The sequence below is a fragment of the Rana temporaria genome, chromosome 4 (assembly GCF_905171775.1).
Source record: "Rana temporaria chromosome 4, aRanTem1.1, whole genome shotgun sequence".
NCBI classification, from domain to species: domain Eukaryota; kingdom Metazoa; phylum Chordata; class Amphibia; order Anura; family Ranidae; genus Rana; species Rana temporaria.
Window position 1 is genome coordinate 226,891,845 of NC_053492.1, and position 19,366 is coordinate 226,911,210.

The 19,366-nt window shown below is 44.9% G+C and overlaps 1 protein-coding gene across 15 annotated transcripts in view; it reads left to right on the plus strand.

The window, feature by feature from the left end:
- The window catches only part of RIMS1 (regulating synaptic membrane exocytosis 1), a 492,278-nt gene that overhangs the window by 210,772 nt on the left and 262,140 nt on the right, over positions 1 to 19,366 (plus strand). For all 15 annotated transcript variants that reach the window (XM_040349940.1, XM_040349925.1, XM_040349926.1 and 12 more), the window contains 2 exons: positions 2,319 to 2,442; positions 16,385 to 16,431. In XM_040349940.1, coding sequence (XP_040205874.1) covers positions 2,319 to 2,442; positions 16,385 to 16,431 — 171 coding nt within the window. The remainder of the gene's footprint in view (positions 1 to 2,318; positions 2,443 to 16,384; positions 16,432 to 19,366) is intronic.

Consider the following 19,366-nt stretch of genomic DNA (forward strand, 5'->3'; position numbering starts at 1 on the left):
AAGCTTCTCCAGCGTAACTTCTGGTGGCCACAGTTACTTCGGGACTGCAGAAGCTATGTGGAATCCTGCACCATCTGCATCCAAAACAAGGGCAGCAGAACCAGAGCTTGGGGGTTATTGAAACCATTACCTGTTCCAGAGAAACCATGGAGGATGATATCTATGGACTTTATTGGCGAGCTACCTCCGTCAGAAGATTACACCACCATCTTTGTGGTGGTAGATAGACTTTCCAAGATGGCTCACTTTCTGCCTATGGTGGGAACACCTTCTGAGACAGCAAAAGTATTTTTTATGGAGATGGTGAGACTCCATGACCGTGGGGTGCAGTTTACGTCAAAATTTTGGAGAGCACTATGTGGAGCCCTGAAAATTGATCTCTTCTTCTCGTCTGCATACCACCCGCAGACCAACGGCCAGACTGAGCACACCAACCAAACGCTTGAGCAAGATCTGCGTTGTTTTTCAAGTTTTTCTCAGGATGATTGGGCCTGGATAATTGGGCCTATCTATTACCCCTTGCAGAATTCGCCTATAATAACTCTGTCCATTCCGCTACCAAGCAGTCTCCATTTTTTGCTAACTACGGTTTTCCACCTCTGTTCCTATCTAACAACATTCCAGAATGCACAGTACCGGCTGCCCAAGAAACTCTGGACTTCTTTTCCGCTAACAATAAATTACTCCAGGAGACAATGGCGAAAACCCAAGAATATAACAAGGAGGTGTTGACAGGAGGAGGAGAGGAGAACTTAATCAAGTGCCAGGGGATCTGGTTGTCCACCCTGAACTTGAAATTGGCGTGCCCATCCAAGAAATTGGGTCCCAAGTTTGTGGGTCCCTTCCAGATACTTAGGAAGATTAACGAAGTAGCCTACGAATTAAAATTACCTGCCTCTTTCCGGATTCACCCAGTCTTCCACGTGGCATTACTCAAACCTACAGTCTCAGACCCCTTCACCAACCGCAATACCGGGCCTCCTAAACCAGTACTTATCGATGGCGAAGAGGAATTCGAGGTAGAGTCTATTCTAGATTGCAGGAAGAGACGTAACCAGGTTCAATACCTGGTGAAGTGGAAGGGCTACGGCCCGGAAGAGAATTCTTGGGAACCAGAGGCCAACATCCATGCTGAAAGACTGATCCTGGCCTTTAAGAGAGCGCATCCAAGTAGGATGGCCCAGTTGGGCATCCGGAGGCTGCCCATAGATGGGGGCAATGTCATGGAAGGCATTTCAGCTGTGTGCCCATCAGCAACAAAAGCAGTGGAATCCAGGTCCAGCGAGAGTGCGCTCGCGGTGACGGCATTTGGCGCCAAAACACTCTATTTAAAGCAGCCATATTCCCCACCATCTTGCTGTCCAGTCTACAGCGTGTCCCTGGAGTATCCTGTATCCGTATACCTGTTTGCATCTGATTACCTGACCGGCTTTCTCTGACCACGCCTGCCTGCCACCTGTCCCTGATCACGGCTACGTCTAACCATCGCACCTGCTCTCCTCCTTGCTCTGTTCTCTGCCCGCCTGTTATACCGACCCGGCCTGGACTTTGACTACCCTTTGGATTCTGCCCTGGCTCCTGATCTGCCCGTCTGTGTTTGACCCGGTCTGCTTCACCCTGCTTGGTTCCTGTCCCACGAGTGCCGCGCTGCTGCTCCAGCTTGCCGTTAGTATCCTGCCAGGACTTCGGTGCACCCTTCTACTGCCGCATCCAACCCGCTACTCAACTTACTAGCCAGGCGCTTGTGTCCCTCTGAACTCCTGACCCGTGTCTACTCTACCAGGTGCTCCTGAGTCAGAGGCTTACGAAAGGGCCGCTCCCTGCACATTGGGCTCCACTACCAGGTACGTGACAGATAGGTAGTTAGGATTAGACTCTTAATTTATGCCCCTAAAGGGCTCCCTAGTAATTTTGGGCTATTCTATGCATCTAGGCTGGGAAAAAGTCTGACACATGTGGTATTCCCACATGAATAGCAGAGGATGAGTCCATGATTAATGAATTGTGTATTTGCTAGTTAGACAGATCTTCATGCAAATGTTGAAGTGTTAGGTCTTTTTAAACTAATATGTTGAAGTATCAGTTATTTTAGAGTAGCTGTGTCCAGTATAGTTTTTCCTGTGTAGCAAGTTAATAAAATAAAAGTACAATTTTTTTAATACTGTTATAAAAATGCTGCTGCCATTTCAGCTTAGAAATATAAAATTTAGTATACTTGAACTTGTAGGATAGCTTTCTAGTAACTATAGGTTGAAAGTCAGTTACGGTTATCCCTGTGTGACTTGTGTTAAAATACATTTTTTTTGTCTTTATTAAAGGTGACGAGGTTTTAGAATGGAGCGGGAAGCCTTTACCAGGTGCAACAAATGAAGATGTTTACAATATCATTTTACAATCAAAATCTGAGCCACAAGTCGAGATCATTGTGTCCCGTCCCATTGGGTAAGAGGCATGCATATAATATTTTAAATGTTCAGTGGTCCTAACCTTTCAGACAACACTAACAATTTAAAAACAATGAACCTTTAACACCTGAACGGATCCTAACATTTAACACATTCCACTCCTTAACTATAACCCGTAACCTAACACTAAGCAGGAACCCTTCTTACATGTAGGTATCTGCTGTGTATGGCTCTGAGTTTGGAGCATTTTGAAGTCAACACTGGTACACGTTAATTGGCAGGTAAAGCTTTTCTCATCCAAGGGTGTCCCAACATATATCAGAATTGCCCATCCACTAATTATTAGCTAATCCTGTGGAAGCCTGTTATTAGTAACAGACATATCTTAAGGAATTTAATACAATAACTAGGCTGTTTTAAAGCTAGGTTTGCATTTGGCCGTTTTATTAATGCATTAATCAGTTTTTGCTCTGGCTTTCGTATCCTTTTTTTTTCATCAAAAATTAGTCCTAGGTACATTATTTTGTACCGTGCAATATTTTATTGCTAATCATGCTGCAGACAATGACAAGTTTTGTTTCATGTTTTTTACGAAGCTGTGGTTATTACAGCAATTTGTAAGCTGGATTTGTGTTTTTAACCTTCCAACAGAAAGCACTGCTCTGTAGTTTATTGAGCAACCTTAAGCTAATAGACCTCGACATCCATGTAATTAATCTAGATGTACTGTACTGCATGTTTCGCAATGTTTTTTCTCGTTTCCCTCCCTTATTTATCTCCATAACTTGTATATTATGAATCCTTTGTGTAAAATTAGAATTTTAAGTAAAGAGATAAACTTGCCTATATCGTTTACACATTTTTTTTTTAACTACCCTGAAATTGACTGAAGTAATGATACCACTAGAACAGTTAAAGTGTAAGGGCTTACCTTAGTTGGAGTTCATAATGCAGAGATGTATGCTCACCCTTGCAAATACACACAGCCCATGGTAACTAGGTAAAAGTCTACCTGGACTGTGAATCTGAGCACAGGGGCTTGACAGGAAAAGGGATCTGGATATCCAGTACAAAAGAGGGAAATTACCAAAGGATTGTTAAGGTGAAGCCGTAGTCAGGGGATTCCAGAAGTCAGAGTTAATGAGGAGCAGAAGAAGGGTCAGAAGCTGGGGTCAGACTTGGAACACTGAAACTTGAAAACAAGAACACAGGAAAACAGGAACTCAGGAAATCAGAGGTAATACAGCAGGACCAGTACACAGAAAGTCATGGGTTCAAAGCCTCTTTGAGCCAGCTGGGGGGTGGCCACACCTGGCCATTAGCATGGCACGGTAGGAACCGTGACATAAAGGGAAAAAATGTATAATCCCATTACAAGGCAATTATATGGTACAGTTCATAGAGGCCCCAGTTAGAAATGATGCTCTGCTGGAGCTGGTAATCTCAAACCATGCAGAGCATATTTCTAATGTTCATATAAAAGAACATTTGGGTAGCAGTGACCATAACATGATTTAATTTAATGTTAGCTGTAAACAATAAGCATATACTAGAAAGGATAAAAACACTTTTAATAGGTTACATTTTTAGCCTTTTAAATGTATGTGGCTCATAATGGAAGTTAAAGCTATAAATAATAAGAAAAGAGCATTTAAAAATATAAAAATGGAAAGGAAAACTGTCATTGTTTAAATGTTACTAGAAAGATAACAGAATATGTAGATCAAGGCTGCAGAAATTCATAACAAATGACACATTCCAAAAGATAGTAGGACAAACCCCAATTTTCTTTTCAAATATATTAATAATAAAAATGCCAGGTCTGAGCATGTAGGTAATTTACTAAATCTAAAGTGGGTGACTAGAGACAAAGAGAAGACAACTTTATTAAATACATTCTTCAGCTCTGTGTATACAAAGGAGCATGGGGGAGCTCATGTCCATAATGGGGATGATATTGACAGTCCCGAATGACCCACAATGGCTCAAAATTTATATGGTCCAGAAATATTTAGACAGAAAGACATGAAATAAAGCACATAGACCAAATGGCCTACACCCACAGATCCTAAAAGAATTGAGCTTGATCATTTCAAAGCAATTGTTTCTTACGTTTAGGGACTCTTTAATGACTGTGATAGTACCACTGGATTGGCGTAAGGCCAACATGGTGCCTATATTTAAAAAGGGGGCAACGTCTTTACCAAGTTACTATAGACCTGTTAGTTTTACTTCTATAGTTGGGAAGATAATGGAGAGTTTAATAAAATACCACATAGATACGTTTTGCTAAAAAAAAATATTTTAAGCAAAAGTCGAATGGATTCATGAAAGACCAAGGCCAAACTAATCTGATTTCATTTTATGAGGAGGTAAGCACAACCTTAGACAAATGAGTGACTATGGATATAGCATTCTTGGATTTTGCAAAAGGGTTTGACACAGTTTCTCACACACACACAGCTAATGTGTAAGGTAAAGTATAGAGGCTTGTAAATGGATAGACAGCTATTCAGAGAGTAGTGGTTAATGATTCATACTCTAAATGGTCTAAGGTTATTAGTGGTGTACCCCAAGGTTCAGTGTTGGGATCCTTATATTTTAATATATTCTTATAAATGATATAGGGCCTAGGATTAAAAGTACCATTTCAATTTTTGCAGATGACACCAAGCTATGCAGTGGAATGACATCCTTACAGGATGTCTTTAACTTACAAATTGACCTCAATGCACTGTTTATTTGGGCAACCGTGTGAAAAATAAGGTTTAATGTTGATAAAAGTAAAGTTATGCACTTGGTGGCAAAAATATGTACACAACATACATCTCAGGGGGAGTACAACTGGGGGAATCACTGGTGAAGGATCTGGGTGTTCTGGTAGATCATAGGAATAATAACATGCAATGCCAAGCAAGCATAATCCTTTCATGAATAAAAAGAGGTATGGAATGCAGAGAAAGGGACATCATTTTGATCCTGGTCAAATCATTAGTAAGACCTCATCTGGAATATGCAGTTCAGTTTTGGGCACCATTTAAAAAAAAAGGGATATTGGGGAACTGGAGAAAGTGCAGAGAAGGGCAACCAAACTGATAAGATGCATGGAGGAGCTCAGCTATGAGGAAAGATTAGCTGAACTAAATACATTTTCTCTTGAGAAGAGGAGATTAGGGGGGATATGATCAACATGAATAAATACATAAGTGGTCCATATGGTCAACTTGGGAGTTATTCACCTTAAGGTCATCACAGAGGACAAGGGGGCTTTCTTTACGTAAGGAGGAAAATTAATTTAATTTCCAAATACAGAAAGGCCTTTTCAAAATAGGAGCTGTGAAAATGTGGAATAGACCCCCTCAAAAGCTGGTCCTGACCAGCTCAGTAATTTATTTAAAAAAAGGACTGTATTCTTTCCTAAATGCACAAAATATAACTGGACTAGGTAGTTGATCTGAGAGAATATTGGATTGCCTCTTGGGGGATCAGGAAGCATTTTTTTTTTCGCCTATTGGAACAAATTGGATCATACTTTATTGGGGTTTGTTTTTGTTTTTTTGCATATTCCTGGAATAACTGTGGGTATAGGTAGTGTATATGGAGGTTTTCTATTTGTGTGTGCATATTTTATATTTCTGTTGGTTGAACTGGATGGACTTGTGTCTTTTTTCAACCAGATTAAAGTGATTGTAAAGCTTTGTCTAAAAAAAAATAACAAACATGTCATACTTACCTCCACTGTACAGTTTGTTTTGCACAAAGTGGCCCCGATCATCCTCTTCTGGGGGCCCCCGGCGGCGATATCAGCTCCTCGCCGCATCATATAACCCCCTAGGAGGTTACCTTGCGGGCATGCTTCCGAGTCCAACATTTGCGTTCATAGAAGCAGAATGTAGGACTCGGCCCCGCCCCCGGCGCCTGCATCATTGGATGTGATTGACAGCAGCGAAAAAAAAAACAATGACTGTGATGCTATCAATCTATCTAATCAAGAACCGAGAACCCAGGTCAGAGAGATATAGCGCGTCTCCACTGAGGGATCGAGGGGGATCAGGTGAGTAAAACGGGGGAGCTGGGAGTGGGTCACTGTCAGAAGTTTTTTCACCTTAATGCATAGGATGCATTAAATTAAGGTTGAAAAAACATTACAAACCCCTTTAACAATAACTATATGTAACTATGTAGCCTATGAAATAAAATGAAATATAATAAAAAAAAAGAAGAGTGAAGCCCTGTACACACGGGCAAGAATCTCGTCATGAAAAAAACATTGTTTTCCCTGACGAAATTCTTGTCAAGAATCCCTTGCCACCCGAGTGTACAGACTTGTTTCAAAAGATCCGCGGTTCTCTTGAAAGGAAAGAATGCGGTGACGTCATTGCGTATGACGAGCATGCGCTCGTCACATTCGATGCCGTCGCCGCCATCTTGCTGCACCCTACCTATGCCTAGGAAGCTACCGTGCATGCGTCAGTCATTTCGAGCATGTGCAGGTTTCCACGGCGACCAGGTAAGTATACACACTTTCTTGTTTCTCGGCAAGAAAACTGCTGAGAATCTCACAACGAGAAAATAGAGAACATGTTCTCTATTTTTCTCGTCTAGATTCTGGGCAGTTTTCTTGTCGAGAAACCTGAAAACCTTGTGCGCACGCTCGGTTTACTCGGCAAGAAAGCTCTGCCAGCAGTTTTCTTACTGGTTCTTACCGAGTAAACCGAGCGTGTGTACGAGACTTGAGGGTTGAGAAGACATGACACCCATAAGCCTAAGGCCTCGTACACACGACCGAGTTTCTCGGCAAAAAACAGCAAGAACCTTGCTGGGAGATATTTTTGTCGAGGAAACCGGTCGTGTGTACATTTTCGTCGAGGAAACTGTCGAGAACCTCGACGAGCCATAAAGAGAGCAAGTTCTCTATTTTCTCGACGGGAGTCTGATTTGGCTCGTCGAGTTTCTGGTCGGACTGGTTTTCAACGAGAAACTTGGACGTCTGTATGCTAAAAAACCCGCGTTTGCTCAGAATAAAGTATGAGACGGGAGTAAAAGTAGCTTTTGTAATGGAGATAACACATTTTTAAAGCTGTAACAGACTGAAAAGTGCAAATGTCTCTTACCAAACTTTTATTTAACACCCAAACACATGAAATTAGCAAAAGCAGCCCCAAGATTTTAGCCAGTGGAATCGAACTTCCCCTGCCGTTGTATGTGTTGTAGGTCACCGCGTTTGAGAACGAGGAGATTTTGGCTTGACTGTGTGTACGCAAAGAAAGCTTGTCGAGTTCCTCGACAAGCCTAACAAGGAACTCGATGTGTTTCGCCCGTCGAGTTTCTCGGTCATGTGTACGAGGCCTTAGGAGCTCAAGCTATACCTGTCATTAAGTGCCTAAAAATTCAGCCAGTATTCAAAAATAAATAGAATTTTCCATCCCATCTATATATCCTAAAAAGTAGCAAATAGAAAAAACATCAACATCCAATCATGATGTCTAGTCAACTACAATCCAATAAAGACATGTTAAATACTTTAAAGAATGTCCCCAGTTGTGCACCAAAACCAAAATAAAATTCACATAAGCAACATACCCTCCTCTCTCCAATCAAGTGTGCTTGTCCACGGCATGTAATTAAGATGGCTCATCGGTGTTAGCTGCCCAGTACCAATTACATTATATATAAAGGCCCAGCCAGGCTGTGGTCTCCCATTCCCTCGGCAGGTGCCTAGCAAAACAAAGCTCTATTCGTGTGTAATTTTTTTTAATAAAAACTTCATATGGGTACAGTGTTGCATGACCACGCAAGGAAGGGGATTAAAGTGCCTGGTATTGAAGTGGTTAACTAGAAATGGTGTCCCCTAATAATTGTGTATAGACAGGGTGCCCCCACGCTACATACATTTAAAAGATGATTTTACATAATTCCCCTTTCGATAAGATGGACTACTGCAATTTGTATTTCATGACTGCTTGGGTTTCTTAATTGAATGTCTGGTAACACTGGATCAAAGAAATATATATATATATATATATATATATATATATATATATATATATATATATATTTATATATTTATTTTTATATTCTGTCTGGTAGCCAACATATGGATAGTATCTATGACTTTTATAAATTCTTGAAGTTGTAGTAAACTCTGTACTGTGAATATCTCCTAAACTTGCACTTTTTAGGGGATAATCAGAGTGCATGCAGCCAGTGACATAACCAACGCATGCACTCTGAAGGTCTGGCATACGTGCCAGACCTTCAGAGCCCATGCTGTAAACGGCGGCTCTTGTATACATGTATTGGAGAAAAGTCAATGCAACCCCCCCCCCCCCACTCATGTAGCCAGAGGCCGCAAACCCTGAAGAAAGGCCAGGGGAAGATGGAAGCCCGCTTATTTTGCAAGGGAATTTTCCCTTAGCTCAATTAATGAGGTGAAACTATGCTGCATTCAGTCAAATGCATGTGTTTGATTTTCCTTGCACATGATTGGGTATTCTCTAATCTCTCTTCAAAGCTCTCTTCCAAGCTCACTAAAAATACTCTTGAAAGTGAACATTCTCTTTATCTTTAACCACTTAAGGATCAAGCCTCTTTTTCAGACTCAGTGTTTACAAGTTAAAAACATTGTTTTGCTAGAAAATTACTTAGAACCCCCAAACATTATACATTTTTTCTAACACCCTAGAGAATAAAATGGCGGTCATTGCAGTACTTTATGTCACACAGTATTTGCGCAGTGGTCTTACAAGCTCACTTTGTTTGGAAAAATACACTTTTTTTTTTTAATTAAAAACTAAGACAATAGTAAAATTAGCCCATTTTTTTATATGTTGGAAAGGTAATGTTACACCCAGTAAATTGATACCCAACATGTCACGCTTCAAAATTGCGCCTGCTCATGGAATGGCGACAATTGTATACCCTTAAAAATCTCCATAGGCGACATTTAAAAAAATCTACAGCTTGCTTGTTTTAAGTTACAGAGGAGGTCTAGGGCTAGAATTATTGCTCTCACTCTAACTATCGCAGGTATAACTCACATCAGTTGTTTGAACACCGTTTTTATATAACCCCCCCTCTACTGCTCTCATCTTCCCCCCTATACTTTTTTTTAAGCTGAAGCATGGCTCTAGTACCTCCCTGCACACCCTAGGCCGCTCCTCTCTAACTTGCAGGGAGATCATTTAGTGGTGGTGTCGGCATCCGCTCTGCACCCTGGCCACCTGCATCTCCCTTGTCCCCATCCTGCACTCACTCAGCACTCACTCACAGTGAAAGCCAGATCTGATCTGTGGGAGCAGTTGGGAGATGAGCTTTCACTTGTAAACACAGAAGCCAGACTTCTGTTGTTATAAGTGATAGTGGTGAACAGGTAATAGAGGGCCTGAGCCAGAGGTGGTGGGAACTGAGTTCCACCAGGTTCCAGCTGAAAAAAGCCCTGCGTAATAGTTTGATAGATGTTTGTAGTCTATGATAATAAATACTGTATGTTGTGTTAACTTTTGTATACGTTTAAGAGGAGGGATAGAGGAAAATGGGATTATCACGGTGTCAACAAAGAGAAACCAAAATTATGAATACAATTTGAATATAAAAGATTTATTAAATACAAAGAGAGATAAAAAGTCTATTTAAGCGCATAAACAGTACATTATGAACATGGGACCGCTGTCTTTTTTGGGGCGCTGCTGCGTTATCTGGCTTGGTCCTCCGACTTGGACAAATTATTTGTCAATGCTGATTAGTTTCAATGTGCAACTCTCTGCTTGGGCTTCCCCATTTAACCACTTCAGCGTCATTTACACTACAAGCCATATCTAAACCAACACAGAGCCTCTGCTTTTCCTTTAATCTTTAGTCTTTATAGCCACACTCTGGCTTTCTGGATCCGATTATACCTCTCGGGGGTCTGAGATTCCTGATTGGTCCCTGTGGGAACATTGGAGCTATTCACTGAGCTGGTCAAGTCATAATCCCCTGATGAAACCAAAGGTTTGGCGAAACTAGTTGGGAAGACCTGACCATGTGCCTGCATTATAATGTTTTGCTCCCATGTTCAAAATGTACTGTTTGCGCTTAAATAGACTTTCTCTTATCGTCCATGGACGGACACAGCTCCTTAAATCTTGACAAGTGGGTTATGTTCCCTGTTTACAGGAGAGGACTAGGCAGAAACATGTTAAATAGTTAAATACATGTTACATTAACAGAGTTGAACAGCCCCGCCCAGGGGGCGGTCCCTCCAGACATAACCCTCCTCACTGCAGCTTGCAGCCTCAGTTTCGTTCTGCCTAGCAAAGGAGAAGGACGTATGGCTCCCTTTGGGCCCAGCGCCCTGAGGAGAAATTGTATTTTATTTTACTTTACTTTTTCTTGAAGAATCTTCTTTCAACTGTTGGCTGAGAGACAGGCTGGATATTATAGATCCTTGTAGTCTACTCAGTCCGACCAGCAAGCGTGGGCACACCTTTGCAAAGAGGCTTGGTCTGCCACGCCATACCTCATGACTCCTGAGGTGGCCGGTGAGCTTTGCTCCGAGGTCCACATATGACTGAGCTGTGGTGTTGTCTCAATCACAGTGGACCGGGCCGACAGCTACCTCCATTGCGGTTGTAGGTCTGTCAGGAATGCGTCAGCGAGTCCTCGCTCGGACGGGTAAGTACAGTCCCTCCTGCTTCGGTGGGTTGGTACAGCTGGGCATTCCTGGGGTTCGGGGGTCCCTTCCCCTTACTTCCCTGCTCCTTTCCCTTGCTGCATTGCTAACATTGCCGCTGTCAGGGGGGAGGGGGCCTTCCTGAGGGGACTGTTATCTGGCCTGTGTTTTTTCTTTTTTGTATTGGGCTTTCCTGTGAGGTAAAAAGCCCTGTGATGAGCACAGATGTTTATGATATACTTCAGCAGACGCTGACTGATTGGTGACACCTGTAACGGTTTTGCTTTTTATGCTGTATCTGTGACTTGTCCTTAAATAAAACAGCCCTATGAGGCTTTTCCTGTTTAAACACAGGTCCCTGCAAAAGTTACCTCACGGTTCTTTTCCTCACAGGCAGCGCTGTGCAGTCTCCTCCTGAGGGAGTCCCCTGGTTACCCCTGGTCAGCGCAGCAAGTGGGTGAGAGGCCCTGAATAGGGCTCTAGGAGCTTTTGTCTATTTGTATGGACAGGTGTGCATATTATAATACACACTATATGTAAATATTGGAGTCAGTATCTGGGTCCTTCCCCACATGCTGGTGGTGGCAGCAGGTGTTAGCACCTGTGATTCCCACAGAGTTTTTATTGTTAGTCCTGGACACAGTTTGTGCCAGGGTGGGGGTGGACTGCGGGCGGGCGGTAAAAGAGTGCCCCCTTCCCCCGTTATCCCCTGGGGAATGCTCTGTTATGGAGCCATGGACTAGGTACCTAGTTAAAAAAAAAAAAAAAAAAAAAAAAGGCAGAATAAGGCATTTATGGGTGCGCTTTTTACTGCTGCAAGGGACTCTCCTAAGCTGCATAGTGCAGCTGGGTTTCCGCTGAGGGCTCGGTCTTTTTTGGATCACACAAATCAGACCGCTGTGTAGGTTTTTTCCTTCTGTGCCCTTCTTTGATAACTTCTGAGATGCGGAATGAGAAAAGCCACTGAGGGCTTTTGTAGTCCCTCACCGCCGGGCGGGAACCCCTACTTGTATGGATCTGACTGATAGAAGATCCGAAGTACTGACCCGTTCCATGTTTACCATGCTGGGGTCTGGCTTGCGGCCTATTGTGGCCACTACACTGGGGTCTCAGTGGTCGCTGGCGCTATTTTTTTGGGAGATTTTTCAATTACATTGAAAACTCCCATTGGCGCCCATTTTGTCGTAGCCACGCTATGGCGCAGCTTACATTGTGCTGGCCTTTTTCCTGTGGCCGCGTTCTGAACGCTCGGCGGCCATCTTGGAGTAGTCCTGACCCCTAGTGCTGTATACAACTCACAGAGTGAGCATTTTGCACCAGACAGTGGAGGAGCACCGACTCTCTCCTGAGGTTATTAGCCTAGCGGACCAGCTGGTCCAGGGCCTCATATAGGTCTGTGATGCTTCATTGAATGCTGCGCCCTTGTTATCCAGGGCGTCTGTTTCAGAATGGTTTTATGCACACGGTGGTGTAGTGCTTAACTCCATTACTTGGCAGCAAAAGAGTCATTGGTTCAAATCTGCACACTGACGCCAATCTGCCTGGAGCTTGCATTGTCGCTCCCTGTGTCTGTGTGGGTTTCCTCCGGGTACTCCGGTTTCCTCCAAAGACATGTGTGCATACACCTACATAATATACATACACACTATGTGTGTGTATTATTTAGGGGCAACCCTCCCAGGCCGTCAAAGGCCCAGCTGGGGGACTAATCTGTCCCTGGGTGCATAAGCCGATCACGCCGGCACCCAAATCCTGCCAATGTATATAGCCTTCCCTCCCTGTCTCTAGGTGGGAGGGGCGGCTTGCAGGTTCACAATTCAGTGAAACCTCCCTGCTCTCCGACTAGTGGGTCTGCGAGGTGGTCTCTTCGGAGTACTAGATAGGGTTTCCTCCTATCCACAGAACAAAGTTCTGTCCTTGTGTCTTCCCCTCCCGGCACGTCGGTCTGCCTTGGGCAGTGTGGGATTTGCTAAGCTGCAAGGTAATTTTACCTTTCCTGCAGGACGAGAGTTTTGGGGTTTTCTATGGGCCTCAGGCCCTAAATACCTTTGTGAACGTCGGGTAGTTCCGCATGGAATCCATTTGTTCGGTGGTAGCTGCGCTTCATCCGGGGGATGTCCTGACGTCCTCGGACATCAGGGACGCATACATGCATGTCCCGTTTTGCACATGTCACAGTGTTTTTTTCTGTGCTTCGTGATGAGAGAAGGGTCTCTGTCAGCCTGTGGCCCTCCCTTTTGATCTGGCGTCAGCACCATGGGTTTTCAGCTAGGAGCTCGCACTTATTTGAATTTTGTTGGGACAGCGAGGCTTTGCCTCATTGGCTACTTTGACGACTTTCTTCTGAGAGCAGCTTCTGTCTCCGACCTAGTGGATAGGTTATTCCCATTCAGACCCTCCGAAGATTCGGGTGGATGTTAAACGTTTAGGCCAGAAAGTGTAGCTCAGTGGCAGCAAGCCTGCCCTACATGTGTGCGACCCAGGGTTCAAATTATGGGCATGCTAGGTTCCGACTCAGCGTTGGAGTATCTAGTGTTGATCCAGACTCCTCAGTGGCAAAGGTCCTTCTTCCCCTGGAGAAATTGCAGACTCTTCAGTCTGCGGAGAAGGTATTGGCATCACGCAATCGGTCTTCTCTCCGGGCGCCTGCTGGTTCAGGGTCTGTGGGTAGCCTCCTTCAAGGTGGTACTGTATGCCCAGTTCCACACCCTGGTTTTCCAGTGGAACTACTGTCCAGGTGGTAAAAATCTCTTGTCTCTGAAATCATTAGATTCCTGTGCGCCACCTAGTCAGAGTCTCTCTGAGTTGGTGACAGAGATTCCCGACTCTTCGGTCCGGGAAGTTGTTCCTTCCTTCCAGTGGTCGGTGTTTACGACGAATGCCAGCTCACGGGTTGTGAACCTGGAGGTTCACAAAACTGGGGGGTCCAGTCGGCCCTGAGTCGCTGGACTTGCGTGGACCTATGACCACACCTCCTTGAATGTGTCTGGTCTCGGTAGCTACCCAGGGTCGGGCCTGGCTAGTGCCTGGTGGAAGACCGCCTGGGAATACCAGGTGCTGTCTACTGTTCATTGTCCTACTATTTTAGGCGATCAGGCTATGCTTCTCCTTGTGGTCGACCAATCTGGTTTCAGCCGGACAACGCCACGGCCGTGGCTTCAGTCTACCATCAGGTATGCCGGCAGGCAGACTACTGGAGTCGCCAGATGCTGGACCAGGGCGACTGGTCTTTGTGCTTGGGGTGTTTCGGCTCCCTTGCAGGAGGTGAGCCTCACATGGCATGGATCTCCTGGCAGCTTGTCTCCGCCGCAAGGGTGTCAGTTAGTGGCCAGGTCTAGTGATCTTGTACAGACGCGTCAGTCGCGCTGGTGGCCCTGTGTTGTCTGTATCGGTGATTTTTTGCCATTCCTCCATGGTAGTTGCTTCCTCGGCCGCTCCACAGAGTGGATGCTGAGGAGATCCCGATGATTCTAATCGCTCCAGATTACTCTCGGCGTCCTTGGTACGCTGATATCGGGCGCCTGGTAGCGGAGGCACCCTGGCGATTGCCAGGGCAGGAGGTTCCTGTCTCAAGGTCCCATACTTCCTCCTGTTGTACAGTCACTGACTTGCTTAACATGGTTATTGGAAGCCAGACTTTAGGTGACCAGGGTCTGTCTGACTCGGTCATCTCAACAGGGCACCGTAGTCTTCTTCCGGAGGATCTACCGTCGCACCTCTCTTGGTGCGAAGGGATGGAGTGACGTCCACGGGCGTACTTTCAATGTCCAGGGTCCTGCTGTTTTTAAAGCTTGGATTGGATCTAAAAATTGCTTAAAGCACCGTTTGGGGGCAGATTTCAGCCTTGGCTGTGTTCTTTTAGTGGCCTTTTTGCGGCCCGTTCCCTGGTGGGTCCCCTTTTTTTGTGTGCAAGGGGTTTGTCATATACTTTCCCCTCTTGGCCCATCTCTTCCCCCATGAGTTTTGACTCTGGTGCTCTCGGTTCTTCAGGAACCTTCCTTTTGGAAACATCAGAGAGATTTTCTCTTGACACTATCTCAGAAGGTGGCCCCTTTAGTGGCCTTTACCTCTGTTAGAGGGGTTTCTGAGTTGGCGGTCTTGTCTTGCAAGCCGCCATGCTTGATCCCCCATAAGGATTAGGTGATGGTGCACCCGCGACCTTCCCTTCTTCCGAAGGAGGTTTCGGCCTTTCATACTTTAGGCGTGGTACGCGCTTTGCGGGTATACCAGCCTACTACGGCTCCATTTCGGAGCTTCTGACTCTCTTTTGTGTCGGTGTCTGGTCCACAAAAGGGCCTGGCGGTCTCGTCGACCACCATTTCTCGGTGGATCGGGCAGGCCGTCATACAGGCCTATGCTCCTAAGGGCGGGCCCCCCTTTCCGGTCACGGCACTTTCGACCAGGGCAATTGGTGCTTCCTGGGTTTTTTTTTTTTTTTTTTTTCCGACATCATGCGTCGGTCTCACAGGTGTGCGAGGCGGCGATTTGCTCGTCCGTTCACGCTTTTTCCAGAATTTACATGGTTGCTGTGAGTGCATCTTATGATGTTTTTTTCAGCCGCTAGTTTTTGCCGGCGGCTGTTTAAAGTTGCACCTCCTCCGTTGAGGAGCTCTGCTTGTTTTGGGGTGAAGTTAAAATTGTTTTTACTGATATATTTCCCACCCCTCGTTTTTTGACACTGCTTGGGGACGTCCCACTTGTCAAGATTTAAGGAGCTGTGTCCGTCCATGGACGATAAGAGAAAATAGGATTTTTTGTACTCACCGTAAAATCCTTTTCTCTGAAGTCCATGGACGGACACAGCTCCCACCCCTCCTTTTTAGGTTTGTACTGCTTGTTACGAACTGAGGCTGCAAGCTGCAGTGAGGAGGGTTATGTCTGGAGGGACCGCCCCCTGGGCGGGGCTGTTCAACTCTGTTAATGTAACATGTATTTAACTATTTAACATGTTTCTGCCTAGTCCTCTCCTGTAAACAGGGAACATAACCCACTTGTCAAGATTTAAGGAGCTGTGTCCGTCCATGGACTTCAGAGAAAAGGATTTTACGGTGAGTACAAAAAATCCTATTTTTTATCTCGCTTTGTATTTAATAAATCTTTTATATTCAAATTGTATTCATAATTTTGTTTTCTCTTTGTTGGCACCGTGATAATCCCATTTTCCTCTATCCCTCCTCTTAATCAATTTAAGGGATGAGGTGCCGTATCCATTTTAGGACCTTCGACCACTAATCATTCATTTTCCCTGTATAAGTTTAGATCGTTTAATTTACTGAGAAAAGCATTAAATACCACAATGGTATTGTTTTCTTTCTTTTCACTCCAGAGACATTCCAAGGATCCCAGAAAGCTCTCACCCGCCATTAGAATCTAGTAAGTGTTCAGTTTTCTTTATCTTATTTATTTGCATGTTTCTAGAAAAATTGTTGAAACAAATTAATTTGTGCTATAAAAAAATGTGTAAGATTTGAACTCCCTCATGCAGCAAAATGTTAGGGGCTACACTTCATATGTCAAATGTCAATAATATGGGTATATATACCCATATGTGCACCACTTAGAGATTTCATCCATGGCCTGAATAAGTCAATTTTAGAATGTAATTTAACTGTACTCTATAGTCACATGATCTTCCTTGATGCTCTACAATGCCTGTGGAAGGAGTCAGTTGGAGCCAATACAACACTGCAGTAATGCCCGCTCAACATCCATTGATGTTTAGCAGACATTATGCCTATATAAACTAGTAAACAGTACAGGACAATAAACAAGATTCTGCATGCTACTGTACATATAGAAATACCAAAAAATCAGTCACTTCCAGTGCTAATAGGTCTTTCAAGGTGTGGCGTAACAGATATCAGATAAAATGGTGGTGTGAAAGGTATATATGGTATCCCAAAGCTAGGTGGATGCTGCCTTCCTCAGATGGGGTAGCCTAGCTCTGAGGAAGGGGGTGCGCTCCCAAAACGCGTTAGTTGTACCCCATGTTCTGTGCATGTCCATGCACTGTGTTTATGGCTTTTTGTCAGTTGCATTTTGTGGGTACCCACTTTTACACAAAACGTTCTTATTATTAAATTATCTCTGGTAATGCACTAGGTGTGCGCGCCTTCTATTTCTGTTTTTCTTGCATGTTACTGTAGGTGACCGCAATATTGTGTCAATCTCGCTCCCTTTCTCGGCGAGATTTACCACCTATGAGCCCCGTCGCGGGATCCAGCGCCGAGCCGACTCGCTGCGATGGGAAAATTCTGTCATAGAAGCGACAGGGATCCGACTTGGATTCCCGCCAATTCTAGCCGCAGCGTTTGGTATGAATCATGAGGGGGAACTTCATGCCAAATTTTAAATAAAAAACCGGCATGGGTTCCCCCCCCAGGGGCATACCAGGCCCTTAGGTCTGGTATGGATTGCAAGGAGAACCCCCTATGCCAAAAAAAACGGCGTGGGGGGTCCCCCCACAATCCATACCAGACCCATATCCAAGCATGCCGTCCGGCCGGTCAGGAAAGGAGTGGGGATGAGCGAGTGCCCCCCCCTCCTGAGCTGTACCAGGCCGCATGCCCTCAACATGGGGGGGGGTTGGGTGCTCTGGGGCAGGGGGGGCTTTAATAACCGGTCCCCCACCCTAGGTGAATGAATATGGGGTACCCCTACCCATTCACCTGGAGGCAAAGTGTCAGTAAAATAAACGCACAACACAGGGTTTTAAAAAAAAATATTAGTCAGCTTTATTAGTCAGCTTCTCCGCTCTCCGGGGGGGGTCTTCTCCACTCTCCGGGGGGGTCTTCTTCCATCTTCTGCGCTCTCCGCTGTCGTCTCGGCGCTCCCCGGTTCTTCTCCCGCTCGCTCTCGGAGAGCGGAGAAGATGAAAAAAAAACCCCCAGAGAGTGGAGAAGACCCCCCCAGAGAGCGGAGAAGACCCCCGGAGCTGACTAATAAATTATTTTAAAACCCTGTGTTGTGTGTTTATTTTATTGACACTTTGCCTCCAGGTGAATGGGTAGGGTTACGATGTACCCCATATTCATTCACCTAGGGTGGGGGGCCAGTATCTGGGGGGCGATGCCGTCGTTCTGGAAACACATTCTCGGCGACAGGTATTGTACATGTGTTTGAAGACCAGACCACAATAGCATGTCTGAGCTCCCTTTTCATACTCCTGTCACCTAATATAATGGAGTGGTAACTTGACAGAGAAGTTGAACATAATTCCTCAGTTGATAACTGCCAGTACACAGCATGGACAGGATGATAAAAATAATGAAACAATCAGCCATCTTAGGTTTGGGGAATCTTCCAACTGCACAAACAAATTAAACCAAGGGCGCAAACAACTAGTGCATTATCCACAACACTTTATTAAAAGACATAAAAAGTACATGCTCACAAAGGAAATAGTAATAACAGCATTGTGAGAAACCAAAAGGTTTGCCAAACAAGGGAACTCTTCTGGTTTAGGTGGATGTCATAGTACCAACTGAAGCGTTTTTGGGGGACATACACTTTGTGCACCACATAGGACACAGCAGCAGTGATCAACACCCCTTAAAACAGGGGTGCACAACTTTTTGAAGAGCGAGGGCCCGTTAAGTGATTTGGTAACTGGACGGAGGCCATAATGAACTATGGGGTTTTACCTTCCCCAAACCACAAACTTTTAGAAAGTGCACCAAACCTGAAGAATATAATAGAAGTCTATGGCTCAGTACAGTTAACTCGCAGGTGCGCTGCGCTGTACCTGCTGATCAGTGTAAAAGCAGCCTAATAATCCCTTTTTATAGGTGCTAATATGCTCATTGCAAAAGTGCAGTGTATGTGACGTTTAATACACTGATCTTTTCCTCTTCTGGCTTCTGATGGCATCACTCTCCAGCCTACAAGAAAGGTCTCAGGTGAAGTGCACTTGGTATCACTTTGCCTGGGACAGGTGCTGGCGCTACAGAGGAAGCATTGGCTTATGTGGCTCCTGTTCCCACCATGGCTGTCTGCTTCCTCTGCTGCTGCCGCTAGCTCCATGCACTCTGATGCTCTGGAATGGTGGCTCTGTAACCCGTTGATCTTGATCAGACCTTGCTGACCCACCATACCAGAGCATGGGAATGCGCTCCCCTAGTTTGAGGTCGCAGGTCACATCAGAGAGCATCACAGGCCACATATTGAGCACCCTTGCCCTAAAGCCCAAAGGGTGTGTAACTGACTAAATAAGTCAGTGAGTTTTGTGATAGACTGGGCAAACAGGAAGTGTACATGCTGTAATGCCCTTCAGAGATTTAAAGGCACACAGTGTGGGGGTAAGGGGAGA